We start from the raw sequence: 14,744 nt of genomic DNA on the forward strand, positions 1-14,744 counted from the left end.
AATATTGTGAGTGGCAATGTCAAATAGTTCATAGAGGCACACTATTACTATATGTATTTTATTTAAATACCATGCTTGCATTTTTTAGGATTGTGTATGAAACATCACGCGTCAAGATGTGTCTTGTAATACACGGGCTTCCCAACCAAAGGTGCCAAAACTTGAAATCTAACTCTATATACTGTATGAATTTATTTCTGCTAAAATGTAGTGTTATTTTGCTTTTTTCTTCTTCAAGAAGCTTTTGTAAGTTGCATGGGAACCATGTAATTTAACCTTGCTGCAATATTTAGACAGTTTTCTTTTTTTCGTTTGTTTTTGTTGGTAGTTAGGTCTACAGTATATGTACTTTATTATTCTCGTGAGGTAAACAGAGTTGTCACCGAAGTATTCACAAAAATATGGTTTATATTAATAATATACTGAATGTGCAACAAACAAGAACGTAAGAAAAGTACATTTACAAAAAAATGTAAATGTATTGCCAATAGAAAGGACTCTTAAATGTCCACCAGTCATCAGAGCGATGAATGATGGGATAACATTTGGAAAACCTAACAGACCCTTTTCAACTTTTGTTTTTCTAATCCTGTAATCTAAGCAAACTGCTGACACACTTTAGGTACTGTCAAAATGAGATCGCCGGGATCATGATCTTAGCTGCCATGTTTGCATGAAGCTGCACATGATGATGCTTGTGTTCTCCAGTGTTTCCTTTTTACCAGCTCATAGCTTAGGTGGCACAGACGTCTTCACCGTGACTCGTTTCAAGTACCTTCAATAGTCATTTTCGGATATATGACATGCTAACAAATGTATTGCAGAGGAGCGGAGAGAAGACAAGCGGGCCCCTGGTGTTAAACAGTGCGGCTTCAGTGTTGTGCCGCGTCAGACAGCGGCTCTGGCTCTGAATGAGAGGCGCCTTAAGTCAGGTCTTTCATGGTTACTGGCTGTGACACAGGCGCTGACGTGTGTGTGCGAGGTGACCCGAGCCCGCGGGCGCATACTGCGGCGGGCCCTCACCCCCCCAACCCAGCCGCACGCTGGTGCTAAAATCACATATGGCTATGTTTCAAAAATGTCCCATATTGTTAGCGCGAAGGCTCCAAAACACACGGCCCTGGTATGTGAGTTTAACCTCCGTGTCACACAGAGGCTACGAGAGCTTCCACTTGTCAAGCGGGCATTAATAATAAAGGCTTCAGCAACTGCTTTCTTCTGGTGCCGTCTGAATGTTTCTTTCTGACGTATTTTCCTCTTCTAACTGCCATTTGTCTCTCCCTCCTACCAGCCTGTCTTCCTGTCCTTCCGAATAACAGCGGGGGCAGGTAAACGTAATGCAAATAAGCACAAGTGTTGTGTGGTGCAGTGATGTCGTGGTAAATATTCTTTTTTTCTTTCTTACAATTACTCACCATTGTTTGATTTGATTTCTGAATCCCTTTGCACATATGGTCACTAATCAAAGTTGAAGAGTTGTTTCAATACACACTTTGGACAAATGTGTTAGGACACGTGCTGCAGGAATTGTGAGTGATGAAGACTTTGGGGTGTAGATTTTCATCAATTCAATTTGTATTGAGTCACTAATTGAGCGTATCATCCGTCGTCAAGATGGCTCACAGATTGGTGGCAAAGAGCATTTTGATTCATGTTGTATTGAAATATTTATCATTAGGTTATGTACACTGTGCACTGTTTTGGCAATGCATCCATTTTCTATTGCGCTTATCCTGATTAGGGTCACAGGTAACCTGGAGCCTAACCCAGTTGATTTTGGATGATAGGCGGGGTACACCCTGGACTGGTCGCCAGCCACTCACAGGGCACATGTAGACAAACAACCGTCCTACTCACATTCACGCCTCAAGAAACTTCAGTGTCTTCACTTCATTTGCTAACCGCTGCTTTGGATCCAGAATACATGAAGGAAATTCTAACTGAATATAAACCCGGTAGGGCTCTGAGGTCTGCAAACTCGAATCAATTAGTGGAGTCAAGAGTTTCAATGTATACATGGTGAAGCAGCATTTAGCTGTTATGCTGCATGAAAATGCAATAAGTCAGGATATAAAGGGGAAGTCAACGCAAACATTTTTTTTTCACTAATATGTTCTATGCAAGCCCACTAGTTGAAACAGGGCATTCTGATAAATATTGCTTTGTGGAATAAGTGTTAATCCACTCGTTTTTAGCCATCTCTGGGGACGGCCATTTTGTCTTCTGTCGACTGAAAATGACATCACAACTGCTCACAACGACCAATCACGGCTCAGATTCAGAAAACAGGTCAGCCGTGATTTTTTTGCCAGAGATGGCTAAAAACGAGTGCATTTTGCTCCTTAAAGGGACACAAGCGTGGTAATATTGCTCGCTTTGTCAGTTCTGTTGTCTAAAACGGCGACCGAGCGCCACCAAAATTCAAATGCACATTACTACTCTTGTCCACTTCAACCTTTGAAATAGTTTGGATTTATTGACATAAAACGTGGTGTCATCATGATCAGCTCCACAACATCAAAAATACAGTGGCGATCGCTCCTCCCCTTACACCGGCTGACGCGGACAACAGCTTGAATGCGCACACGAACCCCGACTGGTTATATTTCGGACATTTAGCTATGCTAAACTCATGTCAACTTTCAGGAGGCAGAAACGACAGCGGGCAAGCAATCAGGCAAGCAGTCAGGCAAGCATGGATCTTCATTTCCCCACCATCCCTTCCCTCTCCGGCTAACAGTAGGATAACAGTAGGATAATAGCAACAACTAGCTTCAGGCCGTTAAAACAAAAGGCTTTAGCACAATAACATTAGCTCCTTATTGTCCGCCCAGCCTGCGTCTTCATGTCGCGGGGTTACCTCCCAAGCAGTCGCGTGCGTTGTCCGACACCGCTTGCAGCCGCGAGAGTGAAGCGACGTCAGAGTGAAGTAAGACCTCATCGAACACCGGGGGTGTCTTGAACGTGCGCATCCGACTCCACAGCCGACTGTGGCCGCGTTGGAACGTACCGTTTCGGCTGTTACGTTCCATTGGACGGCGTATTGTCGGTCGAAAAACGGTGGCCATTCCTCATCCAAATAAATGTGCACGTCTACTCATTCCCACTTCAGTCTCTGTAAATATCCTGACTGGTGTTAAATGCCTCGCCTGTCCTAACTGTGATCAGCAAAGAAGCAGTGTTTTTTGGGGTTTTTTGGGGGGTTTTTTTCTAGCAAGAAGCAGTGTGCGCTCGTCCCTGCATAAATCTATGTAGCTCTACTCACTTCCACATTTCCTCATTCTCATATAAATCAGCCACGGAGAGGTTGATCCTTTTGATATGTTGAAGTGGGCATTAGTAGAGATGTCCACATAAATTTTGGTGCCAATTGATCGCCGTTTGTGGACGTTATAAGCAATGAAAGTACAATGATTTCCAATGGAGGATTTGTTCCTCCGGTGACTCCGACCGAATAAGGATAGAACGGTAGGGGGCGCGGCCATTCTCCTCATTAACAAGGGGCGTTATTCATGGTGTCACTTATTTCCTAATTTTTCCAAAATGAATGGATAAAATAGAAAATGACAACTCTTTTAATTTTCCTGATCCAAAAATATATAAAATGAACTTGTTAGTGAAAACATGGCCATCCTGGCCCAACCATCCCTTTAATTTATATTCCACAAACGCAAAATTAATCAGAATGCCATCTTTCAACTAGTGGGCCTGCTGGGAACATATTATTGAAAAAAATAGGTTTTCTGTTGACTTCTTCTTGAAAAGTATGTTTTTTTCACATTCCTTTTATTAAAATTTTGTTATCATTTTTTAAAATCAATTTCACTATACAGTATTTTAGTTTTATTTGCATGTGAGTAGGTCGGTGTTCGTTCAATGTCGCAAATGTTCGCAAAACATTCACCAGGCGTTCGCCAACAGTTTTAGTGATTTTGAACATTTGAACAAGTTCAAAATATCCTTGCGACAAGAAAAGTACAGGTGAGAAAGTGTGACAACCGTTTGGTGAAAATCCACGACCTTGAACGAACCTTGACGTGAACGCGCCTTTTTCTACTTTCACCAACAGTCAGAAATGTTTGTCCCTCAGTGGGATAGGGGCTTAACCATTCCATTTTTTTCTTTTTCTCCTTCTTTCTCTCTCTCTTTATAGTCTTGAAAGCGGCAAATATCCTAAATAAATCTCGGTTAAGCAAATACTCCATTTCCTCTTATTCTCAAATATTTTTTTTTGTTTTCAGCTATTATGCTTTCTAAACTTTATAGTTTATAAATCCCATTTTTTAACCACACTTTACCCAGCAATAATATAGTGTTCAAACAAGGTGTACCTGATTTCAAAAATAACCCCAGTTGTCTTTACCCAAAGTTGAACAGTCCTCCAAAACGTGGCAACATAAGGGTAAAAATAAAACAAATGCAACAGTTACGCTTCCTCCTCACAAAAATTGCAGTGCGGATGATTTTCTATTTGCCATTTACGTATACTAGGACTTTTTTGTTGCAATTATTTTAAAACATAGTTTAAGTTGAAATACTCTTGAATATGAATCAAGTGTGGTATTATAAATCTTTTAAAGTAATATTTCCATAAGATTGGAACATTGAATTCTTCAAGGGTTCATGAGGAAAAACTGAGGATTGTGCTTGACTATACCATTAGTTTTTTTCTTTGTTGTTTTTTTTTTTGTTTTGTTTTTTTATCTTTACCCCACACCAGCAATTTTTGGCACATTATTTGTAGGAGACAACCTAGTTACGTACTCATTTTTCCCCTGACACCATTTTATTTTCCATGCCTTGGGGATGGCTGAACGGAGCTCATTAAATCTGAAATAATCTAGTGAATTACTGTATTGTTTTTTTAACTGATGAAAAGATATAAAAACTCTGGATTCATCTAAAAGATCATTAGTACAAATGATCCCATTTTAATACATTTATCCCAGAGCAAGGGTTTGTTGTAAATTATTTTAGGTGTTGTGTGAAGCACGCTGAGTTGCTTTGTGTGTGAAATGTGCTTGGTAATTAAATTTGCCTTGTCTTCCCACACAACTGCACTCTAAAAGCAGTTGCATCAAACATAACCCAATTTGGTCAAAATTGGACAAATCCACTTCTTGGGTCAACTTTCTGCAAAAAAAAAAAAAAAAAAGATTGTTTTGTGAAAAAACATCCACCAAAGAAAATGGGGCGTTTTGTACAAAACAACCCATAAAATTGGGTCTTTTTGACCGCAATGTTTATTAAGTGGGCTTTATTATTACAATACATTATTTTTTCTCATTTCGGTTTGTGTCGAACCAAAACTTTTTCCTCTCACTGCGACTGGCTGGTGTCAAGTCCAGGGTGTAGCAAGACTCTTGCCTAATAGTTGGGCTCCAGCTCTCACCCGGCAACAATTAGGCCCGTCCCATCCGTCTTTAATGAGGTCAAGCGCTATACAAAATGGGTGGATGGGCTTGCATGGTTCCAATTTTGTAAATTTAAGAGCATGTGTAAGGTTAGAGTACACTCATAAGGGCCAAGGTAGCCGCAATGTCTGTTGTAATCCATCCCAAGGTGTTTGAAGGGGTTGAGGTCAGGGTTCACGCGTGCATACCAAAATTATCCAACTTTGCCATTGCGCTCTAGACCAAAGCCACTCTGGAACCGAATTTGAAAGCAAAGACTTGATTGCTCACAATGTTCTTGGTAATGTGAAGATTCATTGATGACTTCAACGAGGGCTGTGTTCTAAAACTTTTGTCCAAAGAGTGTAAGCGCTCACACATCACGATTGCTCATTGCTTAAAATGCTGCAGTCATTTTAAGACATTTACTCACAAACTTGAGCTTCAGTGTGAATTAAAAATGTCCCCATTACATTTGTACTTTGATTGTTGTGCTTAAAAACATATCCTGTCTTTCACCCCACAGGAAATTGTTGCCAAAGGGGGGAGAATATAGTCTGTGAAGCGCCTCTGTGAAAACACAAGGAGAGGCACACACACTCACACACACACGCACACGTACACACATTTGAAAACAGACACATGCAAACACATCCACGCACATACGCTTTGCACAAGCGTACACTGAAGAAGAAGCTATCCAAACTTTTCCGGCAGTGCTGAGCAGCCGTCCTCACAGCTCATTCAGTTGAAAGCACGTCCTTTTCCCTCTCCATAAAACACTTGTTGAAAATGTGGACCAGCACCCGAGGGTGTGAGGGCCCGGCTCCAGACAGGACACACATCGCTGACCTCACCGTTGCCATGCAACCCAAGCCCCCACCACCCCCCCATTCCAGCGCCCCTCGGAAAAAGAAATAGAAGAGGATGGACGGATGGGACGGGCCTAACTGTTGCCAAAACTCTAAACGAAAAATCTGTCGTGCTACACATAATTGCCTTTTTTTTTTTCTTTTTGTCGACACAGTATGTAAGATGTTTTTAAGAAAAAAGTGCAATGCAAAAGATGTATATCTGTTTGAATAGGTTGATATGTACATTGGACAGTATAACATTTAGGCTTGTTTGCTGATTTTAGTGCTCTCCTGTTGGGTTTGAAAAAACTTTTCAGTTTATTTCATCTGTCTATCTATAAATATAACGTGTGTGTGTGTGTGTGTGTGTTTTCTCCCCGCTGCCATGCCAGACCACATCATTTAACTCTTGTTTTATATACTATACTTTTTAAAGAGAGCTAATTTATAATTTTTGTGTTTGGGAGAACCTTGCAGCCACGATGACCTTTGAGTAATGAGGAGAAAGTGTCCAGCCATAGTGATTTATTCCTCCCCAAGAATGTTTTAAAGCAGTGCCATAGACCATGCAAAGTGTATAAGATTTCATATATAGCACACTCACGTTATTGCATTATTATCATTCTTACTCTAATTTATTTCTACTTAATAATAATATGGTTCTGAATGTAATATTTTAGGTAGGCGTGGGTGTCCTTTTGTCAATTTTGTTACTGCTGTTATGGTGCCAAGTACACAGAAATGAAGTGTGAAAATGATAAGGAGAAAAAAGAGTAACTCTAAATGCAAGAAAAGACCAAGTAAAAGAATTTGCTTTTATTTGGGTTCCATGTAGCCTGCAACAGTCTTTAGTGCAAAAAAAGGAAAAGAGCATTTATCCGTGACTGGGAACGGCTGTTTTGTTTTTATGGTTTTGAATTTATTACACTACACGCGTTTAGTCGTTAGATTGATCCTCTGTGAATTTTGTCCTCATTTAAATCACTGCAAGTGGAAAATAATAATTTTGTGCCTGCTGCAGAATTTGTGTTTTCTTTCTGTGTGATTTGGATTGTTAGGCAAACAAGTAGGGAAGAAGAAAAACAACAAAGTAAACTCGTGCTTGTTTTTGTTCCTGCTGCTCATTGTGAGTTTACTGTAGGAATATAAGTCGCAGTTTTCTTTCACTCCATTTTACAGTATCAAAGCAAATAGAGATTTTATTCCAGCCCCTGTGGAGCGCCTCATGGCCTGCAGGTGATGCAGTTGTCAAGCAATAAACAACATTAGAGCTCACCCAATGCGTCCTTGTCCTTTTTTAACAATTCATTGTTTTTTCCACAATGAAACGATCAATACACTTTACTTTACTGTTACTAATATTTAAAGTTAATTTATGCCGAATGGAGTTATGATATTGACAAATAATATTTAACGCCAATAAATATAGTGCTGTTATGTTCATGTTTTTGTAGGATTAAAAATGTTATCTTTTGTTTTTATTTAATTTATGTAGGCCTATATCATCACACCCTTCTAAAGTGGATACTCCGATTTCAGTTTTCTTTTTGGTCCAAAATTTTCCTATTAAGAACAGAGGTGCAGTACCCCAGAAGAAACAGGGGGCGCATTACTAATAGGCCTTTCTCATTTCAATGGAAGCGACGGCAATTTGATCAGTCCGCCTCTTTTTTGATGGAAAAAAAAAAAAACGATTATCTGTTTTCTCTTCAATGTGGTTTTGATTGGGATGGAATTTTATTTGCAAATAACGTGTATAAAGCTCACACTTGAGAATTCAGTTCAAATTTGATGAAGACGTTTTCCTAAAATTCTGTCCGTGTTTTCTTTCAAGCTCATACTTGTTGCGTTTGGTCAAAAAAATAATAATTTTATATATATATATATATATATATATATATATATATATATATATATATATATATATATATATATATATATATATATATATATATATATATATATATATATACATATGTATACATATATACACATAAATATATACATATAAATACATATATATAAATACATACATATATACATATATATAAATACATACATATATATATATGTATATATGTATGGAAGCTGGGTCCTTAAGCATAAAGGATCTTACAAATTACATTGTCACAAATCGTTGAAATTAAGAAAATGTCATAAATAAATTAAACAGTGCAATATATACACAAATACAGTAATAAAAGTCAATTATATAAAATATAAGTACCTTGTTTCTATCCCTCGTTCCAAATTATTCCGTTTATTTTTTAATCGTCCTATTAACATGAATTACATTCAGTAATTTCAGGAATTCAATTTATACTAAGCCCATACATTTACGACAAAAAAAAAACATAAAACAAATGCTTGTTAAATAATTTATTCATAATACAAAGTGTGTTTTCCTTTCTCTATAACCTCCCCGGCAGCTGCAATAATAATACTCTTTAAAAGCAACACAAAAAATGCTCCAGTTTTCAATCGCGATGTATGCTGAGTTCAAAACAAAAATGTGTCAATTACATTTTTTAACGGCCTATTTACAGTGTGCGACTTAAAAAGAAGTCAGCAGTGGCTCTGTTTGCGAGGAAATAAGCGCGTCAGGGCAGCGAGGAGGACAGAAGAAGTCTCTTTTTTCCCTCCTCACTGCTTCAAACAACATAAGTTATTCTGTAAAAAATATATACAATACAATCTCATGAATACTTCGTCGTCTTTGGGCTGCGACGTGCAGCCCCATAACAATCCGTTTTCGTTCTCTGAGCCTTTTAGGACAGTGGATACCCTGCTTAATCTGAGCTTTGAAAGCGTCAGAGCCCGTTCACACCTGACATGTGAGACTAATTGCTTTTGAATCCAGATCAGAAAAAAAAAATCATCTCGATGATGAGTCCATCCACTCATTTCTCTATAGCGCTTGTCCGCGGGATCAAGGGTGAGCTGGAGCCTATCCCAGCTGGGATTCACCCTGGACTGGTCGCCAGCCAATCGCAGGGCAAATTTAAGACAAACAAGCATTCATACCCATTCACACAATTTCGAGTCTTCCGTTAATTCGTCCACATTATTTGCGGAATTAAAGCAATATTACTCATGTGGATCCTAACAACCACGTGGGTTCACTTGTGGATTTGTGTCGCAATCCAGATTGTGTGTACATTTTTTGTATGGAACTCCAGTTGTCCCATACGTGTCCTTTAGTGTCTTCTCTCCAAAATGTCAGGTGCAAAGGGCTCCGAGAGAGTCTCTTCTGGACCACCCCCACGCTTGGTTTTACGGGGGTCATCACAAGGTGTCCGAGCTGTTACTACAGGGGCTGATGAGGGCCAAATTTCCGCCTGCGCCGCCGCCGCTTTTGTGCTTCTTCAACAGTCTCGTGATCTTCTCGTCGTCCGAGTTGGGGTCGAGCGGCTTGTTGTACTCGTCGTCGTCGTCGTTGTCCGAGCTCTCCTTCATCTTCTCCGTCTCCGAGTCGTGTTTCTTCTTGGCCGAAGCCATCTCAGCCGCGTGTCTCTTCCTCCACTTGGTCCTCCTGTTCTGGAACCACACCTGAGAGTGGACACAAGGCCGCGACAATGCTCAACAGGTCCTCTAAAAGAAAACGCTAAACGTCGAAGGAAACCTTTACAATTGATTTGCGGAATCTGATTTAGGAGGCGTTCTTACTTTGACTTGGCTTTCGGTCATCCCCAACGAGTAGGCCAGGCGAGCTCTCTCCGGGCCTGCCAGGTACTTGGTCTGCTCGAAGGTTTTTTCCAGTGCAAAAATCTGCTGGCCAGAAAAAGTGGGCCTGGAGTGCTTCTTCTTGCCGTCCTTGTCCATCATCAAGCTCGACTGAGCTGGAGAGAGACAAATATGCCTGCATGGTTAGCCACCATATTTATCTATGTAAAGAAAATACCCTCACTTGTATTTGATTTCATTTTTCTGTTTTTAAAACAAATTAGGATTACATTTAATACAGGCTTTTAGTCAAGACATGTTAAAGTTTGCATGATAGTATTATTGACTATTATACAAAGCAGTTACAAACACGATTTAGGCAGGCATTATATTTTTTGGGGGGGGGGGGTGGTTGATGTATACTTTAAAATGTGCTTCTGTATTTATTGTTCAGCTATGGGAAATAATAAAAATAAAATAAAACTGCAAGATGTGAGAAACAAAATAAGAAGACTTGTGGGGCCAATGTTGCTTGCTTTGCCTTGTTTCACAATCATACAAATGGTTCCCCAAGAAGACATTTTTATGTATTTATTTATTTATTTATTTATTTACGTATTTATTTATTTAATCTCATAAAGATTTGTTGTTGGCTTGATCATTTTGCAGCGCTGTATAGCTTTATGCATGAATATTGAAATGTGAGAAGCACTTTCTGCATGAGTCTTCTGAGAAAACTTCAATATGTAAATCAAATTTACTTTCTTACTTGAGCAGACTAACATATACAAGTGTGTGTGAGTATGGAGCATGTGTCAAAAAAGTCAAGGCCCGGGGGGCAGATCCGGCCTGCATGCCAACTCGTTTAACGTGGCCTACTTAAAGCAAATGAAGTGTCGACGTCATATTTATTGCCAACATACACGGAAAAATGCCATTTGTCTTCACATTAACCCGTTTTAAGCATTTACTAGTATTAAATCTCTTCTAAATGATAATGGATAATAAACTCAAATATTTGCTTGCCACTCTTTATTATGATGTTTCCTTTCAAATTAAAATATAACCTGTAACGATCAAATTCAGGGACAATCGTGTATATGTAAGAACGTGATCAGGTAACACCTTAAGATGGTTTTCGTCTCAACGGCCCATTGAGGGAAACCAACAATAAGTTTGACACCTCTTGACGATTCCATAAAATTACATAAAGACTTCAGTTTCTCAGCATGCAGTCCAGTGAAGGTTTGCTCGCTGGCCATAAAGGAATAATTTGCATGCTTTCTTTTCAATATTTGCTAAAGATAACTTGAGTACTTTGCGAGTCAATTCTGTGAAAGTGTTCCACAAAATGACATTTAAGAGGCCCAAATATCACAGAAGTGCTGGCAGGTACTTACATGGACAGGGCACACGCGGGTCCCTCCACGGGGAACCCTGCATGACGCCGGGCCAAAAGATGGGCGCCCTCCCGGGGAGCTCGGCCAGCGGCTTGGGGTAGCGGGACACGGCGGGGCCGAAGTACATCCCGGCGGCGGCGGCCGCGGCGGCGGTGCTGGCCAGCCCGTTGATGCCGTTGATTCTGGGGAAGCCGGCAGAGAGCAGCTGGCCGGCGGTGGTGATGGGTCTCCCCAGGATGTCGCTTATTCCGTGCGGGGTGGCCCCGGTGGGCAGCTGCGAGTTGAGGCTGGACAGCGACGGCGCCTTGAACCCGGCCGCCGCAGCCGCCGCCGCCGCCGCCGCCGCCGTGGGGCTCTGCTGCAGCGCGTACGGAAACAGGGACGTCTTCATCTCGGTCATGTTGTGCAGCGCCGCCAGCGGGGTGCTGCCCAGGACGAAAGCACTCTGCCGGTTAGCCTCCATCTGCCCCACGGCTAACATTTGTCAACATGAAATCGAAAGGAAGTCGCCGATGAAAGTTAATGGACTCTTCGGGCGGGGCACGCTCCCCCGACTGTCCCGGTGCGGGAACAGGCTGACTTCTTCCCGGACGTCCTCGTTGAGTCCGAGGCAGGACGGCTTGCGTGGGCTCCGGGCCAAGTGACAGGAAGTCGGACGTTCTTGTAATGTTCTGGCCGCTTTTGACGGACTCTTGGCGGTGTGTTGCCAGCGAACAGGGAGCCTCTGATAACAGAGCAGCCACCTGCACGCGCGGATCTCCCATTGGACGACTCGATGGACCGCCGTGCGCTGATTGGACGAGACCCGAGGGCTTCTGTACTCCGATTGGATGGAGCACTTAGGTCCACTGCGTTGCGCTGGCGGGCTGCTGCTGCTGCCTGGACGCGCTGTCGAAAAAAGGAACTTCAGTTGACACGGACCACAAGATTCCTCGCTTAAGAGGACTCAGTGGATTTATTAGAGACGTTTCACTGCGGGCCATCACATTAAAAAGTAGGCTCGTATACGTCATTATATCATTCTTAAGCTACAAGTCGTCTTTATTATTGTTTCTTCTCATTCAAGCAAAGGCGCGTATATGGTACTTTAAGAACGATTGCATTAAACGTCACTGTTGCAAACTTTTTTCCCCTCCGAAATTATGAAATGTGCGAAATATGAAATGAAAGTACTTGAGTACTAGAATTGATGCCGTCCTATATTTTTTATACAAAACGTGTCCAAATTGTGGATTCACGAAATCTGCGGCAACTGTTACTTGAATGTAGCAGATGCTGCGGTTCATCATCAAGTTTGCTTCTTTTTAACGGCGCATCTCGTAGAAATGAACATTTGATTGATATTACAAATACATTCAGTTAAAAATATTAAAAGCCGTTACTCGAGGCAACGTGTTTTTTTTGGTTTTTGTTTTTAAATAAAATTGCATTTCATGTTAATTTTTAATCAGCTAAAATAAGACGCTAAATTATAATGTTCACCTGATTTATTTGAAATACCTGCTTACGTTAAATATTGTTGTATTATTTTACTATTGTAAAATAAAGCTTTGCATTAAATATTCGCTTTTAATTATTACACATGACTATCACACCTGGCGTTATTATTAAATAACCCCCACGCCCCCCCCCACACACACACACCAGTTATCTGAACATTAGAGTGTAAAGGACAAAGTTTTACACGAGTTAAATAATGCTTGTTTTGGAGACAAACAGTGTTATTACACAAGAAGGGGGACGATGAGGGTTGGGGGGCGTCGGGTTCCAGTCATCACTGTGAGTGCTGTAATATTTTATGGAGATGTAGGGTTGTAAGGCTGAAATATGACCATGTTGTCATTTGAAAGGCACCAAATGTACCTTGCTTCTCATTTTCTCACCGAGGAAAAGATTGTGATTTTTTAAAAGGTTTTCAACGCGAGGTGATTCACAATTGTGACAGTATGTCTTCAATGTTGAAAGGAAATATATACATTGTGAAGGTTTTCACTGCACATAGCACCACTGGCTGGTTCTCATTTACTCGTGTGCGTTTTTAAATATAATAAACTTTTAGATAATCGCTATAGGATCATCTAGAAAAAAAACCCTAATAAATCCGAGGCTCCACCTCAATTGTACATCAAGCAGTCAGTGAGAGATCAATGACAAAAAAAATTGGGCGCTTTCCAATTCATGTAGCCAAACGCTGTTCTGCCAACCCAGGCCGCCACAATAAAACTAAATGGCACTTTCATCTTAATAATAATTGCCTTGAATTTTAGGCATCCCCCCAAAATAAATGAAAATAGCCTCACAAAACCAAGAATTAAAAGACATTAATATATATATATATATATATATATATATATATATATATATATATATATATATATATATATATATATATATATATATATATATATATATATATATATATATATATATATATATATATATATATATATATATAGAACGAATTAAAAACTATAATATTGTTATCATAAATATGATACTATTTAACTAAACATTGTTCGAATAATGGATGGCTAAACATTTAATGATCATCATGAAATAACTATTCGAACCTGTTGCTCGGGCACCCCATCACCGCGTGGATAAATATGAGGAGCTGATTTATGCCGTTAAAACTCTATTGTTATTTGTAATAATGGCTCCGCCTGAGGCCTTTGTCTATGCATCGAATGGGAAAGGGTTAATAAAGATGGAAAAGATAAGATTATCGGGCTGTAATCTGGGCACAGATGGCAACGAAAGAGCTCTCACGGGGGAAGGTAAGCAGATGTTTGCACACAAAAAACACACCGGCTGAGCTTTCTCAGCCTCCGATTTCTTCTCTATCTTTTTAATGACATACTTAACGAGGTGTATATGAAAATACACAAATAAAGCTTCTATGTGGTTGACCTTTTTCGGGTGGCAACAGTAGTCAAAGTATGATCGAAGGCGGAAAGCTCTGAAAAGATTTGTAAGTAGTGTAAATGATGGCGCACAAACAAAGTGAATGCGCTTGGAAAAAAGGTGGGTGGCGCCACCCAGTGGTAAAATCAAAAGCATCACAGTCAAGTCTGCTTGACCAACATGCAATAATAGGCTACTGTATGTCTATTTTGACAACACAATCGAAGAGAGCCGTTTGAGCATTTATTATTTCCAGGTTTGGGTCCATGTACTCCAGTTAGTGACATCCGGGTTCATAGATATTAAAATCAGATTCACAAATTTGGCAAACAATGTGGTGTAGTTGCCATTAAATTATCAGACAGAGATGAAAAGGTTGTTTTATATATAAAAAGTGAAATTTTTATTTTATATAGATTAATTATACACAGAGTGAAAATATTTTAAGTTTTTATGCCTTCAGATAATGAAAACGTCATGCACTGGGGGAAAAGTACTTAACTTTCAGTTGCACATAATGTGGTCAACTG

The 14,744-nt window shown here is 40.1% G+C and overlaps 2 protein-coding genes across 3 annotated transcripts in view; one reads left to right on the forward strand and one right to left on the reverse strand.

Moving 5' to 3' along the window:
• The window catches only part of inpp5a (inositol polyphosphate-5-phosphatase A), a 166,941-nt gene extending 159,419 nt beyond the window's left edge, over positions 1-7,522 (forward strand). The window contains exons 15-16 of one of the 2 annotated variants that reach the window (XM_086045492.1): positions 1,292-1,379; positions 5,920-7,522. In XM_086045492.1, coding sequence (XP_085901618.1) covers positions 1,292-1,372 — 81 coding nt within the window. In that variant the 3' untranslated portion in view covers positions 1,373-1,379; positions 5,920-7,522. The remainder of the gene's footprint in view (positions 1-1,291; positions 1,380-5,919) is intronic. The other variant, XM_086045491.1, reaches the window with a different exon arrangement.
• Positions 7,523-8,611: 1,089 nt separating this feature from the next.
• Positions 8,612-12,025, reverse strand: nkx6-2 (NK6 homeobox 2). The gene is made up of 3 exons (XM_086045155.1): positions 11,311-12,025; positions 9,914-10,086; positions 8,612-9,796 (listed from the first exon to the last, which is right to left on the reverse strand). Exons 1-3 carry the CDS (start codon positions 11,789-11,791, stop codon positions 9,533-9,535), a joined length of 918 nt encoding a protein of 305 aa, XP_085901281.1. The 5' UTR covers positions 11,792-12,025; the 3' UTR covers positions 8,612-9,532.
• Between the last annotated feature and the right edge of the window lie 2,719 nt (positions 12,026-14,744).

This window comes from Filicampus tigris, chromosome 11, assembly GCF_054856515.1.
Source record: "Filicampus tigris isolate MCC_2025a chromosome 11, RoL_Ftig_1.0, whole genome shotgun sequence".
NCBI classification, from domain to species: domain Eukaryota; kingdom Metazoa; phylum Chordata; class Actinopteri; order Syngnathiformes; family Syngnathidae; genus Filicampus; species Filicampus tigris.